We start from the raw sequence: 14204 nt of genomic DNA, 5'->3' as shown, positions 1-14204 counted from the left end.
CGTTTCCCAAAAAAGGATATAAGGTGGTAGCCCTCACCCACTTTCTTTCTGGTGGATGCATGACATTATGTTATACACCTTACCAATACCTCCAAATCTTACAACCGCCCTTGTAGAACGAATAATGTCCTCCATTGAAAAATGAGAAAATTGAGGCACATATTAGATGATTTATGCAAAGGCATCCAACTACCAAGGGCAGAACTTGTATGGAACCCGGTCCATCTGACTTAACACCAGTGCTCTTGCCCCTAACCTGAGCTGCTTCTCTGACAGGTGTATTGCCCTTTATATTCATGTTGCCCAGCAGTGTTCCTGGCCTAGTGTAGCTGCCAATAAAATTGGTTGATTTGATTTGAATCATATTCAGCACCCTGGAGTCACTGCACCTCAGCAGCAGCACCATGTGTGTAGTAGGCACTTGGTATTTTTATGTGAACAAAAGCAGCAAAGTAGACAGCATACCCATTTTACAGATGAGAAAACAGAATCTCAGAGAGGACAAGTAACTTGTCTAAAGTCACCCGTTACCACTAGTGGCATTTCTGAATGTGAGGGCCATCTGATGTATCTAATGTCAGCTAAATTCATAATTCTTCCAGTCTTCCACATTTTTCACAAACACACTTCCCATTTCCAGAAACCCTTCATATTTCTTCCAATTGCTTGTTGTCTCTTCTAATTCCTTGTTGTATCACTTAAATTATTTTCCCACTCTTATCCTCAGTGACCTCATCTCTAAAAGGAGGATAATGATGATACCTACCTTACAGATGGATTAAATAAAATAGTGCAGATAAAATGCTGAGTTCAGCACTTAACAGATGCAAATGGTGAAGTAATGTGTAGAATCCAACAGTAAGACAGCATTTGTATTCTGCTAACAGAGTGAGGCTGAACTTTAAACTAAAAATATATCTACTTTAAGATACAACACATTTCCAAAGATCACATCTTTTAAGAGAAATCTCATCTGCACAAATGTTGTTGCTTTTACTTGTTCAGACATCCTTTGGCAGACATCAGACCTCATCACACTGGGTAAAGGTGATGGTGAGGGAAGTCTAGGTGTTAGACAATAGTGAGTGAGTGAGTTCCTATAAGACATTAGTACTGTCAGGCTCGGAGCCCGTCCTCTTCCTTTACCCAAGACTGATGTGTTGCTTAGCCTTGTTATGGCAAGGAAATTCTAAATAACCATGATTAAGAGGCTTATTTTAGGTTCTCCTTCCACTGTGATCTCTCCCAGAAAGAGACTCAGAAATCCTTATCCTTGGTCTGATCTCTTCAGCAAAACCCACCTTCAGTAGCAAGTCTGTGGCTCTAGGGTTGGCCTTTATTTTGTCTTGTCCAGCAGGATCGTGTCTCTTATTCTTTTGATGATCTCATTCTTTCCGAAGTGTATTTCTTATAACAGAAGTTCTTTTTTGTTTGAATAAACAGTTTAAATGGACATGCCTTTAGAAATAACTGAGCCGAGACTGGAGCCCTGCTTCTTAACAGACAGTACAAAACACAGACATTTTCATTAAGTGAACAGAGATTTCCTTTGATTCCAAAAGAATGTTGAGGGGAATTACTTTTAAGTTTAAAAGCTCCTTGAGGGCAGAACTCACTTCTTATTCTACACTAACTCTTCTCAGCACCCATCCAGAACCTTGTTGCATATGATGATGCCCCATGTAAGCTTGCTTCATTGGTTTCAGTGGCTTTTGTTCTTAGTTGACTAGAAATGAAGGATAATTTATTCATTTCTTCAACCAGTATTATGTTTAGCATAGTAAATAAGACAAGGTCTATCCCTTATAGAACTTATATCCTAGTAAGAGAGACAAGTAAAAGAAAATAAATAAAAATAATTACAAGTTACATGATTGTTTTGAAGAAAACAAGAGGCTGAGATAGAGGATAATGGAGAGGAGGCAGCCTTTCTAGATAAGATGGTCAGAAAAGGCTTGCCTGCATCCTCTGAGTAGTTGACATCTAAACTAAAACCTGTAGGATAAGGAAGAACAGGGCATGAACCATGCAGGCAGAAGATTCATTAACTCTGTAGGCCACTGAGGCTGGAAAAAGTATGGCCTGTTTGAGGATCTGAAATAAAGTGTAGCTGTAGGGTTCTGAGCAAAGGAGAGAGTAATAGATTATGAAGTTGGAGGGGAGGCAGGGACCAGCCATATGAGGCCCATGTAGCCACTGATGAGTTGGATTTTATTCTCAATGCAATAGGAAAGAAACCTAAGGGTTATGTGATTGGATTCATTTCTGTATTTTTAATTATGTTTGTTGCTGTGAGATGATGATAGCCTGGACCAAGGTAGATGGAGATGGAAAAAAGTGGTTGGGTTTGAGTTATACCAGTATTTCAGGGACAAAATTGATAGGACTGCTAAAGGATTGGATGTTGGCAGGAGGCGGGGGTGAGGGAAAAGGAAGGATCGGGAATGATTTTGAGCAAATGGAAGGATGATGATACCATTCCTGAGATAGGGAAGACTGGGGAGTAAGGAGACAAGATTTGGGGATGAGGAAGGGATGTTACTCAAGAGTTTTGCTTTGGATGTGTTAAGCTGCAGATTCTATTAGCATGGTGGCTCACACCTGTAACCCCAGCACTTTGGGAGGCCAAAGTGGGTGGATCACCTGAGGTCAGGAGTTTGAGACCAGCCTGGCCAACATGGTGAAACCCTGTCTCTACTAAAAATACAAAAATTAGCCGGGCGCAGGTGGCAGGCACCTGTAATCCCAGCTACTTGGGAGGCTGAGGCAGGAGAATCGCTTGAACCCAGGAGGTGGAGGTTGCAATGAGCCGAGATCTTGCCACTGCGCTCGCCTGGGGGACAGAGCCAGACTCCGTCTCAAAAGAAAAAAAAAAAAACTATCAGATCTCATTAGACTTACTATCATTAGAATAGCATGGGAAAGACCTGACCATGCTATTTAGTTACCAAGATTTAATTACCTCCCACTGGATCCCTCCCATAACATGTTGGAATTGTGGGAGCTACAATTCAAGATGAGATTTGGATGGGGACACAGCCAAACCATATCACAGATTTTCACAAGATAATCAGGGACTGAAATATCCAGTGAGAGCTGATCTGGATGTGCGAGTATGGAGTATGGGTATCACAGAATAGAGAGGATATTCACATCCTATGGGATAGATGAGGTACTGAATGGTGATATTTCCCATACCTCGTGAAAACAGCTCAAGCTACTTACATGGCTGGATTGAGAATTTGCTGCTTCAAGATTCTGGCTGTAGCAAAACTGTAGAAACACAGTTATTTTACTGCAAGATATCCATCTGAAATGTATTTATGCCACCAAGGACCAGGAAGGTGAAATGCTACACTTGGCGCCATGAAACTATTGTCTGAGCTTGTTTTTCGGAAAAATCCATATCTGGATGATATGACTGAGTCATCAGCAGTGCCTGGCTGGCTGTGTTGTAATAGGTCAGATGTAACTTAAGCCCCAAAGTTCTTAGGACAGCCATAAATTAGTCTGAAGGTGGCTGAGATAAGGCAAGGGTGCTTGTTGCCCCCAGATTAGAATCAAGGGCAACAAAACTGCCTAGAAATTGGAAACCCAGGAGAAGCTTTAGACCAGAGACAGGCAGCAATACTTTGTGAGAATTTTACTAACAGAAAAATAAGGAAGATACAGAATCATGTTTATCAAACTTGAGGATTTATAAGAAATACCTGTATAGCTTCTTTATTTTAGTTTATTTTAGTATTATTTATTTATTTTTGAGACAAGGTCTTGCTCTGTTGCCCAGGCTGGAGTGCAGTGGCTCAGTCACAGCTCACTGCAGCCTTGGAGTGGGCTTAAGCAATCCACCCATCTCAGCCTCCTAAGTAGCTGGGACTATAGGTGTGCACCACCACACCTGGCTAATTTTTTTTTCCCCCATAGAGATGGGATCTCACTATTTGCCCAGGCTGGTCTGGAGTTCCTGGGCTCAAGCAATCCTCCCACCTAGGTCTCCCAGAGTGCTGGGATTCAGGCATGAGCCACCGTGCCCAGCGTGAATAGCTTCTTCAAAATGCAAAATCCTGTGCCTCACCTTCCAGGGAGTCTTATTAAGTAGCTTTGGATTGGGGCTCAGGAATCTGTATTTTTAGCAAGTGATTCTGATACAGGTGATCCATAGGTCATACACTGAGAAACATTGAGTCTGGAAAGACTTCTGAGATCATCTAGTCAGCCCTCTGTCACAAATGGGGAAATTAAGGTCTAAGGAGGAGAAGGGGCTTGCCCAAAGTTGCAGAGTAAGTTGCAAAGTCAGTGCAGCTCCACTAACTTACATTTCTTCATTTTACAAATTATTCTTCATCCTAGTGGCTAGATGAAAAGCAAGTCTACCCTCCTAATTCCCAGCTCCCCTTCTTTCACGCTATTTTTTATTTTCTTTTTTTCCAGAGCACCTTCTAATATAAAAATAATTTACTAATTTACTGTGTTTATTGCTATTTTCCTTGCTTCATTAAAATGTAAGCTTCAGAAGGGCACTGATTTTTGTTTGTTTGTTTGTTTTCACTAAAGTAGCCTATGTGCCTCGAATAGCACCTGACCCATAGTAGGTGTTCAATGAGTATTTATAAATGGATGGGTGAAAAATATTTTGTTATACTGTACATAAGTTAACAGGTATTATGTACCAGCCCTTAGGCATTAGCACAAAATAGAGTAGAATATTTTCTTTTTCACATGTTTGATTCTAGCTTGAATTAGAGGTTACAGAAACAGCTTATTTATGGAAGATTAATTAGAGACTTACCAATCATATATACAATAATAATAATAACAATAGCAACAATAACAACAGTGATAACTTCCATTTATGGAATATTTACTATCTGCCCAACACATACCATATGAAGTTCTGAGCTAAGACCATCAGACCATTATCTCATGTAAGTCTTAGTACCACCCCAGGGTGGAGGAACGAAATAGTATTGTCTGTTTTTCAAAGGAGGAAACCGAGGCTCAAGAGGTGAAATTACTGCTTAAGGTTACATAGCCAGTACAGATTTAGGACCTGTGATCCCAAAGATTACATTCTTAACTACCAGTTACATTCAGCAGTAGGCTTGGGGAATTCTCTCTTTGCAGAAGGAATTGAAAATGCCAAAGACTAGGCAAGCATTGCTATTAGGGGTGTCCTTGGGCCAAGAACACCAACCTCTAAGGTAGTATAAAACCACAGGCTGGAAAGATGCATTTTTTTTTTCAGCCTGACTTTCCAGCATTTACCCACACTCTCAAGTCTTCCATTCTCACATTACAAAGCACCTTTCATCTTGAACTATTAGGGTTTTCTCACTTCTCAGACACCCTCCCTGAAGCAGGCCAAGGAAAATTCCTGTGGTGACAGGCCATTTCTAGGGAGGCCACTGTAGCATTTCACACTTGCTCTCACCCCACCCACTCAAGGAAGGGTAGACAGACAGAGGGCCCTTCACCCAGCTCCTATACTACTTTCCTGTGGAGACCTCAGGAAGGGGCCGAGGATCATGATTTTCTAAATGTGGGCACAACAGACCTCTTGTAAGACTTTGAGTTCTTGAAACACTGTACCTATTAAACTGGTTGTGAGCACACAGAATAAAATATCACCACCCACTGTGGATAATGTCAGCATTCATTCCCACCCCTGATAGCCAAGACTGGCCAGACTTGGAATCACTGGACACTCCACACATATGGCAGCAGAGCCCCTTGCCCCACAGCTGCAGACACAGGTTGAACACTGGTACACCCCTGGGCTTTTATGAAGAGAGAGGCTTATAACACCCATTGCTGTCTTTACACACACAGTGCAGCAGGTACTGTGCTGAGAACTTTACAGCCATGATCTCATTTAATTCTTATAATACATGTGATGAGGCACTGCTGTCTGACTTCTGTAGATGGGGAAGGCCTGGAGAGATTGGTAACTTGACAGAGTCTCATGGCATCTGCAACAGGCAGAACCACGTTTTAACCAAAGGTTGAGTTAGTTCTAAAACCTGTGCTTTGCTAGTCTGCTGTTCTGCAACACTGGTTAAGAGCATAGACTCTAGAGCCACACTGCCTGGGTTTGAGTCTTGACTCTGCCACTTACTAGTTGGGAGACATTGGGCAGGTTACTTAGCTACCCTCCTCCTTGAGCTGTTCATCTGTAACATAGGGATAATAATGTCCTTGTAGCATGGGTTGCTGCGAGGATTAAAGGAATCCATATATGTAAATCACTCAGTGTCTGGTGCATAGAAAACACTAAATGCCAGCCATTATTATTAATTTATATATCAGCTCATTGTTTTTCTCTGGATGATAGAAACTTAATCTCAGAAGTTTGAGGTTTTTCCAACTACCCACCCTTACCCCAACCCCTGCCAAGGGTTGCATCTGTATTCCCAAGGGCCTTAGAGTGTTACCTGGTATATAGTAGCCTCAAGTAAATGCTGGTGATGATAACAGGGCAGTGTCAAGACATTGGGGGTATGGGAAGGCAGGGTTAGGGGATGGCATCTGCGCCTCATCAGCATCTATCCTCCGTGGTGTCATATCCTGAAAGTGGGAAAGGTGCTGTCCAGATAGATGCTCATCTTGTGGACAGAACAAGAACAGGGAGGCAACCATTATTTCACATACAGCAAGTGACTGTTATTTTAATGCCCTAACAATGAATCTATATTTAATTAATTTAAAAGATAGGGGAGGTAAGAGTATTATTCACTAAGTTCTTGGTCAAGGCACATTAAATCAAAGTGGTTAGCACTTAGATCTCTTCCAGGGATAAATTACCTCAGACAAGCTTCAAGGTATGCCATTCTTTGGAATGAATTGTCACTTTCCAACCACCACCACCCAACCTGTGATCTGACCACAGTGTCTCCCTCCTGTCTCCCTTCCCTCTGGGTGCCTGGGAAGGCTGGGCTTCTCCACTGTTCTGCCACTGACTTAAGCTTTGTTGTGACTATACTTTCCACTTCTCTTCTAGCTTAAGAGTTGGACAGTGGAGGACCTTCAGAAAAGGCTCTTGGCCCTGGACCCCATGATGGAGCAGGAGATTGAAGAGATCCGGCAGAAGTACCAGTCCAAGCGGCAGCCCATCCTGGATGCCATTGAGGCTAAGAAGAGACGGCAACAAAACTTCTGAGCAAGGCTAGGCTGTGAGGGCCCCAGCTCCACCTAGGCTTTGGGTGAATTCTGGATGGCTTGCCTCACGTTTGTTAGCCGGCACTTCTGCTTTGTCGTCTCTCCACAGCACCTTTGTGAACTCAGGAATGTGCGCCAGTGGGAAGGGCTCTCTTGACAGTCAACGTTCCATCTTGATGTGTGTATGTACATTGGCCAGGTATATTATTTCAAAGGATTTATATTGGCGCTTTTAACTCAGAGTTTTAAACCCCAGGAACAGAGACTCCTAGTTGAGTGATAGCTGGGAAAGTTTTACATTGTCTGTTTGTTTTTCTTCTCCCAATAGCTTTCAATTGTTCTTTCTGGAAGACTTTTAAAAAATATATAAATATGCATATATATATATAAATTATAAATAGATTCCCCACGCAGTGTGGTGGCATCTCTGTACAGGTACAGTTTTAAACAGTTTGCCTCTTTTCTGTAAGATTATGGTACTGTGGAACATGAGGGCAGAGTACACTGGGAGGCTGTTAGGGGGTCACTGAATCCCAGGAGCCAACCTCCCCCTTTGCAGGGCTGCATTTAAAAATTAGATTTGGGACAGTTCTTTTACCATGGTTTCAGCCTTGTGTGGTCATCACTGGCTTCTGGAGCTATTGGTGATGTCCAAGGGAAAGCTTTGAGAGTTTATGTTTACTCTTTGAGTCCCAGGAGAAGCCTGGCACCCTCTTTGCAAATTGGCCTTTGCTCTTTCAATGCCTTTCATCCATCTCCACTCTCTCACTGCCTAAAGTCACAGCACAGATACTGCCCAGTGCCTTAAGAGGAGACATGATCCACTGAGGGGATAGGTCTACCAGGAACTCTCAGCAAACACGGGGCTATGTTCAGTCCACAAAGGAAAAGCATTTTCGAAGCTCTCATTGTTCATGTAAAAATCATACATGTGGCATTTTGCTCCACATTCCTTACACATAGGGGTAGAGGGGATTGCGTTTGTGACCCATATTCAAATATGTGACTGTTTTCTTTTCTCTTTTACTGCTAAGCAGCCTGGAAAGGATAAATGAATATTAGACTAAGATTTGTTCTCCAGGAGGCTCAATCTGAACACACAGAATGTCAGAGCTGGAAGGGACCATAGAGATCATCTGGTCTGACCCTCTTGTACAGATGATCGGAAAACTGAGGTGTAGAGAGGGGAATGGCCAAAATCACAAAGTAAGTTAGCGTAAGAGCTGGAACTAGAATTCAGGGTCCTGACTCCCAGGCCACTGAACCATGCAGCCCCTTCTTTGGGGGAAGAGACCTGTGTCAGTCTTGGTTAATTGTTCCAGGGAACCTTGCTAACAGAAACTTGCTCTTGCCTTGGCTCTTCAGTAGATGACCTGGCTGTAAAGAGATTCCCTGGACAAGCCAGATCATTCAGTTTCAGCGAGTCCTTGAGCTCTGCAACATCTGCCAAATATAGCAGGCAAGCACCCATGGAGGCAGGTTTTGGGCCTGAAGCAGATCAGAGGGCTTTGCAAAAGACAGCATAGAGCCATCTTCCTGCAACTTTACCTCTTTCCCTCAGATGGGGAGCCATGACTGGGTTGCACCTCAAGATACTGTAATTTGACTCCATAATTGCTTTTGCTCCTGAAACCTGGGAATCAATGGAAAGGCAGGGAATGTGCCTCTTCTGTGGCCAGATTCTGTTATTTGCAATTAAAGCAAGTTTTTAAAAAATGCAAGAGGCAGTTGTTAGTCTTCAGGGCTTGGCCACTGAAATAGCTATGTGGCAGATACGGAAAACAGGACAATTTGAGGATCTTGCTGGAATAATAAATGGCAGCTACCATTTGTTGAGCACCTATTATATATCAGGCACTGAGCTGGGTAGGCTCTAAACTTCACAATAACCCTGTGACTTAACTACTTTATCTCCATTTTGTAGTTGAAGAAATAAGTTCAGAGAGAAAGATTCCTTCCCAAGGTCATGCAGCTAGTAAATGATAGAATCAGGATTCATAGCATCACTATAGGGGATCATATTTACACAAAAAAGGGAAGTCACAAGCCTTTTTAAAATGAAGTGACCACCTTTTCTTGCATAGACTAAATAACTCTAACTGGCATTTTTAGGTTGGAAAGACAGCTGAATTAGTAGTTAAGTCTGATAGCCAAGTAAGTTTTAAAAACCAAAGCATCCAGGTTACACACCCCTGCACCATTTGCTGTGCTAATTAATAGTTCTGTCTCTCCCTCTTTCTTTTTTCTTTTTATTTTTTGAGATGGATTTTCGCTCTTGTTGCCCGGGCTGGAGTACAATTGCACGATCTTGGCTCACTGCAACCTCCACCTCCCGGGTTCGAGCGATTCTCCTGCTGGGATTACAGCATGTGCCACCATGCCCGGATTATTTTTTTGTATTCGTAGTAAAGACGGGTTTCACCATGTCAGTCAGGCTGGTCTTGCACTCCTGACCTCAGGTGATCCACCCGCCTTGGCCTCCCACACTGCTGGGATTACAGGCATGAGCCACAGCTCCTGGCCTCTCTTTCTTTTTTAGACAAAGAGCTTTGCACTTGGCCAGACAGGAGGAGAAAGCCCATTTTCTCCTTTCCTAAGCTAGATCCAAAAAAAAAGAAAGTTCAGTTTTCCCCCATAACTATTCTTGGGTCATGAACTTTGATCTGGAGTTTGTTTTGTTTCAGGCATGTGTGCACCCATCTTGCTGATCCAACAAAGTCTATTGCTTACCAGTCTAGCTTGATGGAGCCTTTTGGCCAGAAGTTAGTTTGTTTTGGATCAGAGAAATTTCCTGACAAAGTATATTTGTTTTCTAGTGACAGAAAGGCAAAGGAGCAAGTCCTAGTTTTTGTTGTTGTTGTTGAATACTAAATTTAAGATATATCAGCTTGCTTTCAACGAGCCTTGGGCTTCCGTCATTGCTTGAGCATTTGCAACTCGAGCTTCCAGAGAAATTTGAGGTCCTCGCTTGTTCTCTGCCTTCAAGAAACAATGACCTGATTCTGTCTTTAAAAAAAAAAAATCTCAGAAGTTGTTGTTTTTTTTTTTTTGAGACGGAGTCTCACTCTGTCGCCCAGGCTGGAGTTCAGTGGCACCATCTCGGCTCACTGCAACCTCCGCCACCCAGGTTCAAGCAATTTTCCTGCCTCAGCCTCCAAGGTAGCTGGCACTACAGGCGCTGTGCCACCACGCCTGGCTAATTTTTGTATTTTTAGTAGAGACAGGGTTTCACCATATTAGCCAGGCGGGTCTTGAACTCCTGACCTCGTGATCCACCTGCCTCAGTCTCCCAAAGTGCTGGGATTACAGGCGTGAGCCACCCTGCCTGGCCAAAAATCTCAGAATTTTTAAGACTATTTTAATTATCCCATCAGTAATTTTGAAGCACATTCCTTTTTTTTTTTTTTTTCCTTTTTTGTCCCTTTCCCCAAGCCACCAGTTGGATGGATGAATGTTTGACAGGGAAGAGGAAGGGTGGGAGGATGCATGGATGAGTGGATGAGTGGATCAATAGACATATTGATAAATAGATAGAACCAGTCATCTGAAGCAACTTAAGAATTGTAGCCTTGACTCCTTGAGACTGTAGATTTCGATCCAGGAAACATTTATTTAGCACCTGCCAGATGCCAGAAATTTATACCATTTAAAACTCAGTAAGTCTTTTCAATATCAGGAATGAGAGAAGTGACATCATGATACATCCTATGGGTATTAAAAAGCCAATAGAATATTATGGATAATTTTATGCTAATAAATTTAACAACTTCAACATCATAAACAAATTCCTTGAAAAATAAAAAGTACCAAAATTCATTCAAGAAGAAATAGATACCAGCCTGAACAACATGGCAAAATCCCATCTCTACAAAACATCAAAAAAAAAAAAAAAATTAGTCGGGCATGGTGGCGCACACCTGTAATCCCAGCTGGTCAGGAGGCTGAAGTGGGAGGATCACCTGAGCCCAGGGAGGTCAAGGCTGCAGTGAGCCATGGTCTCACCACTGCACTCTAGCCTGGGTGACAGAATGAGACTCTGTCTCAAACAAAAAAAAGAAGAAGCAGATAATCTGAATAGCCCTATCTATAGAAACTTAATAGTGCTGGGAGATGTAGGTATTATTATCCTCATTTTACAGATGTGAAAATTGAGGCTCAGAGAGGTAAAGTCTATTGCTCAAGGTCATGTGGCTAGAATATGGCAGAGCCAGGATTCAGATCCAGGTCTTCTGATTCTTATTCCAGTGTCCTTTCTAGCATTCCATGTTGCCTCTAAAGATTGCAGCTCCTTATTTACTAGAAAATTGTTCCTGCCCAATCTACATCTCCACCTCACCCCATCTTTTCTTAAGCACTATGTTTGTGTTTTTATCAGTATTATATTCATTGTCTTTGGAATACATGTTCTTGTTTGTGTTTGGAAAAAAAATCTCTTTTACCAGCTTGCACTCGGACCAACTTGGAAAAAAAAAAAAGCTTAAATGCTGTTGCTATGTACAGTTTAAAAATGTGAAGTTTGTAGCTTTAACTTTTTGTAAGAAAATCTAATAACACTGGCTTAAGTGCTGACTTGAAATGCTATTTTGTAAGGTTCGGATGTAAGTAATCAATTGAGGTCAGCAGTTTGTATGAGACATAGCTTCCTCCATTGCCCCACTCTTTTTTTTTTTTTTTTTAAGTTTGAGATGCTTCCTGTGTTTTTATGTTAGAATTGTTGTTCTTCTTCCTTTCTTCTTCCTATACCTCATCACGTTTGTTTTAAATAAACTGTCCTTTGGACCACAAACCCTTATTAATGAGAACCTCCATGTATAGCCTGGATAATGGTGTTGTGAACAATCTTTGTGACATTGACTCTGTAGTGTGTTTATTCTAAGATCCAAAGCTGGGGAGAGGTTGGTAAACTTTTCTTGGGCTTCTGTTGTGTGCCAGGGTACTGAGCTAGTTATCAGGAATATAATAAAGATGAACCAGACACAGTTCTTGCAGGGTATTTGGGGAGTTAGCCAAGGACAAAAACACACAACATTGAACATACCATGGTAGAAGAAGGTACAGGGCCTGTGAATACACAGAAGTGGGCGTGACGGTTCTGCTGGGATGTCCAAGGAAACGCTTCTAAAGGAGACAATATACCTTGAAACTTTAAAAATGAAGAAGAGATGGCTATATTAATACAGAGTAGGAAGTGAGGGAGAGAAGACATCCTGGACAGAAGAGCCCGCCTGTATAAAGCCTCTAGTGTGAGATGATCACCTTGGAATCCTTCATCCTCATCTGCTGCTGCATGAAGCCAGGCCAGACGTGGCCCAGCATTCAGAGGTGGAGCAGCAGGTTCCTGCCCTGGTATGGCCCATTCTTATCCAGGAATAGTTCTCCAGCCTGACCCTAGGTTTTTTTTCAGCCTTGAAAGTTGCCCCACAGCAGAGAGGGAATAGAGTTACATTGAAAAGTAAATGTAGTTCTCTTGAGTGAAATTGCTGTACAGTATTTAATAGAATAGTTCCACAGTCTATGTGTATAACTGTCATGTTATTCTGTGGGCCTTTCTTGGAGTGGGGTGATAAGTGTGTTTATTGTTCCATAACTTACTCACCTCACTCCTTGAAATATTTAGTGTACCTTCCTTCCTGTGGCCAGGGTTGATGACAGATGTTCCTTATTGATCACACTGAGAACCTATGGCCAGATGAAGGAAAGAAGGAGGGATGAAGTAAGTTTATATTTATTAAGCACTTTTTATCTGCCAGGCACAATGCAGAGCCGTTTAGATGACTTCATTTGTTTTCTCACACACACTCTTAGGTATATGATGGTGTACCCTTTCTATAGACATATGGACTTTTACAGTGTGCAGTACTTCCCACCAGGGGGTGTTTTGGAAATGTATGAGAGTGTTTTTGTGGTGATAGTGATTGAGGAGCCTTACCAGCATTTAACGAGCAGGGGCAGGTGTGCTAGATGCTCTGCAGTGCATTCTGGGACAGTCCTGCATAACAAGCATCTGTCCAGTATCCAACACAACATTCAGATGTTCCACTGGTTATTAATTTTGGTGAAAATTTTGTTTATAAACGTGATACTAAACCAAAGTTCATTTACATGTAAACACAAAGTACTTTTTATATGGTTTTACTGTTTTGTTTTTTTTTAAGAATGAACTATGAAGAATGGAGAGACACTTATAGTTTGTTTTGTTTGGACCTTTACTAAGAGTTGTTCTCCATTTCAGAAAACCACATCATCAATGGCAGCGATGCTTGTGATTTTTGAGTCACTCATTCAAGATTGGTTTAGATCTGTAGCTGTTGTTTCCACAGAAAGTCTATGTGACATGTAAACATGTGGTAATTTCAGAGAACAATGAAGTACAGCAAAAAGAAAAGAACAGGGTAATGGGATTGAGAGTAACGTGTGCATGTGTGTGCGTGCACATGTGTGTATGTGTAGGAAGAGATGGCTTTATATAGAATGATAAATGACGCTTCTGGAGAAACGATGTTTATAATGAGACCTGCCATGACAAGAAGGAACCAGCCAGGCTGAGGGAACAGCAAGAACAAAGACCCTGAGATAAGAATAAAAGTTTGGCTTGTTGGAAGAATGGAAGGATTCTTCCATGGCTGGAACAGTGTGTACAAGGTGGGTGAAGGCAAGAATGTTCAGGGCCTTGTGGTCCATGGGAAGGGGTTTGGGTGTTATTCCTGATGAGATGGAGAGCCGTCAAAGGGTTTTAAGCAAGGAACTGGCATGATAGATTTATGCATTTTGAAACTATGCCTTCATGAAATAGTGCTCAACTTTAGTCATCAGGAAAATACAGTTGGCCCTCTGTATCCATAGGTTCTACATCAACCAACCATGGATCAAAAATATTGGGAAAAAAAAATGGCCCAGCACAGTGGCTCACGCCTGTAATCCCAGCACTTTGGGTGGCCAAGAACTCATTTGAGGTCAGGAGTTCAAGGCCAGCTTGGCCAACATGGTGAGACCCTGTCTCTACTAAAAATACAAAAATAGTCGGGCATGGTGGCACGCCTGTAATCCCA

The 14204-nt window shown here is 42.1% G+C and overlaps 1 protein-coding gene across 1 annotated transcript in view; it reads left to right on the top strand.

The window, feature by feature from the left end:
* Positions 1-11947, top strand: part of STK4 (serine/threonine kinase 4) — a 116549-nt gene extending 104602 nt beyond the window's left edge. The window contains exon 11 of the mRNA XM_003253617.4: positions 6998-11947. Within this exon, the coding sequence (XP_003253665.1) occupies positions 6998-7156 (159 nt within the window). The 3' untranslated portion in view covers positions 7157-11947. The remainder of the gene's footprint in view (positions 1-6997) is intronic.
* Positions 11948-14204: the final 2257 nt, after the last annotated feature.

The sequence above is a fragment of the Nomascus leucogenys genome, chromosome 13 (genome assembly GCF_006542625.1).
Source record: "Nomascus leucogenys isolate Asia chromosome 13, Asia_NLE_v1, whole genome shotgun sequence".
In the NCBI taxonomy this organism is placed as follows: domain Eukaryota; kingdom Metazoa; phylum Chordata; class Mammalia; order Primates; family Hylobatidae; genus Nomascus; species Nomascus leucogenys.
The sequence above is the reverse complement of the archived record's forward strand: the minus strand, read 5'-3'. Positions and strand labels throughout refer to the sequence as shown.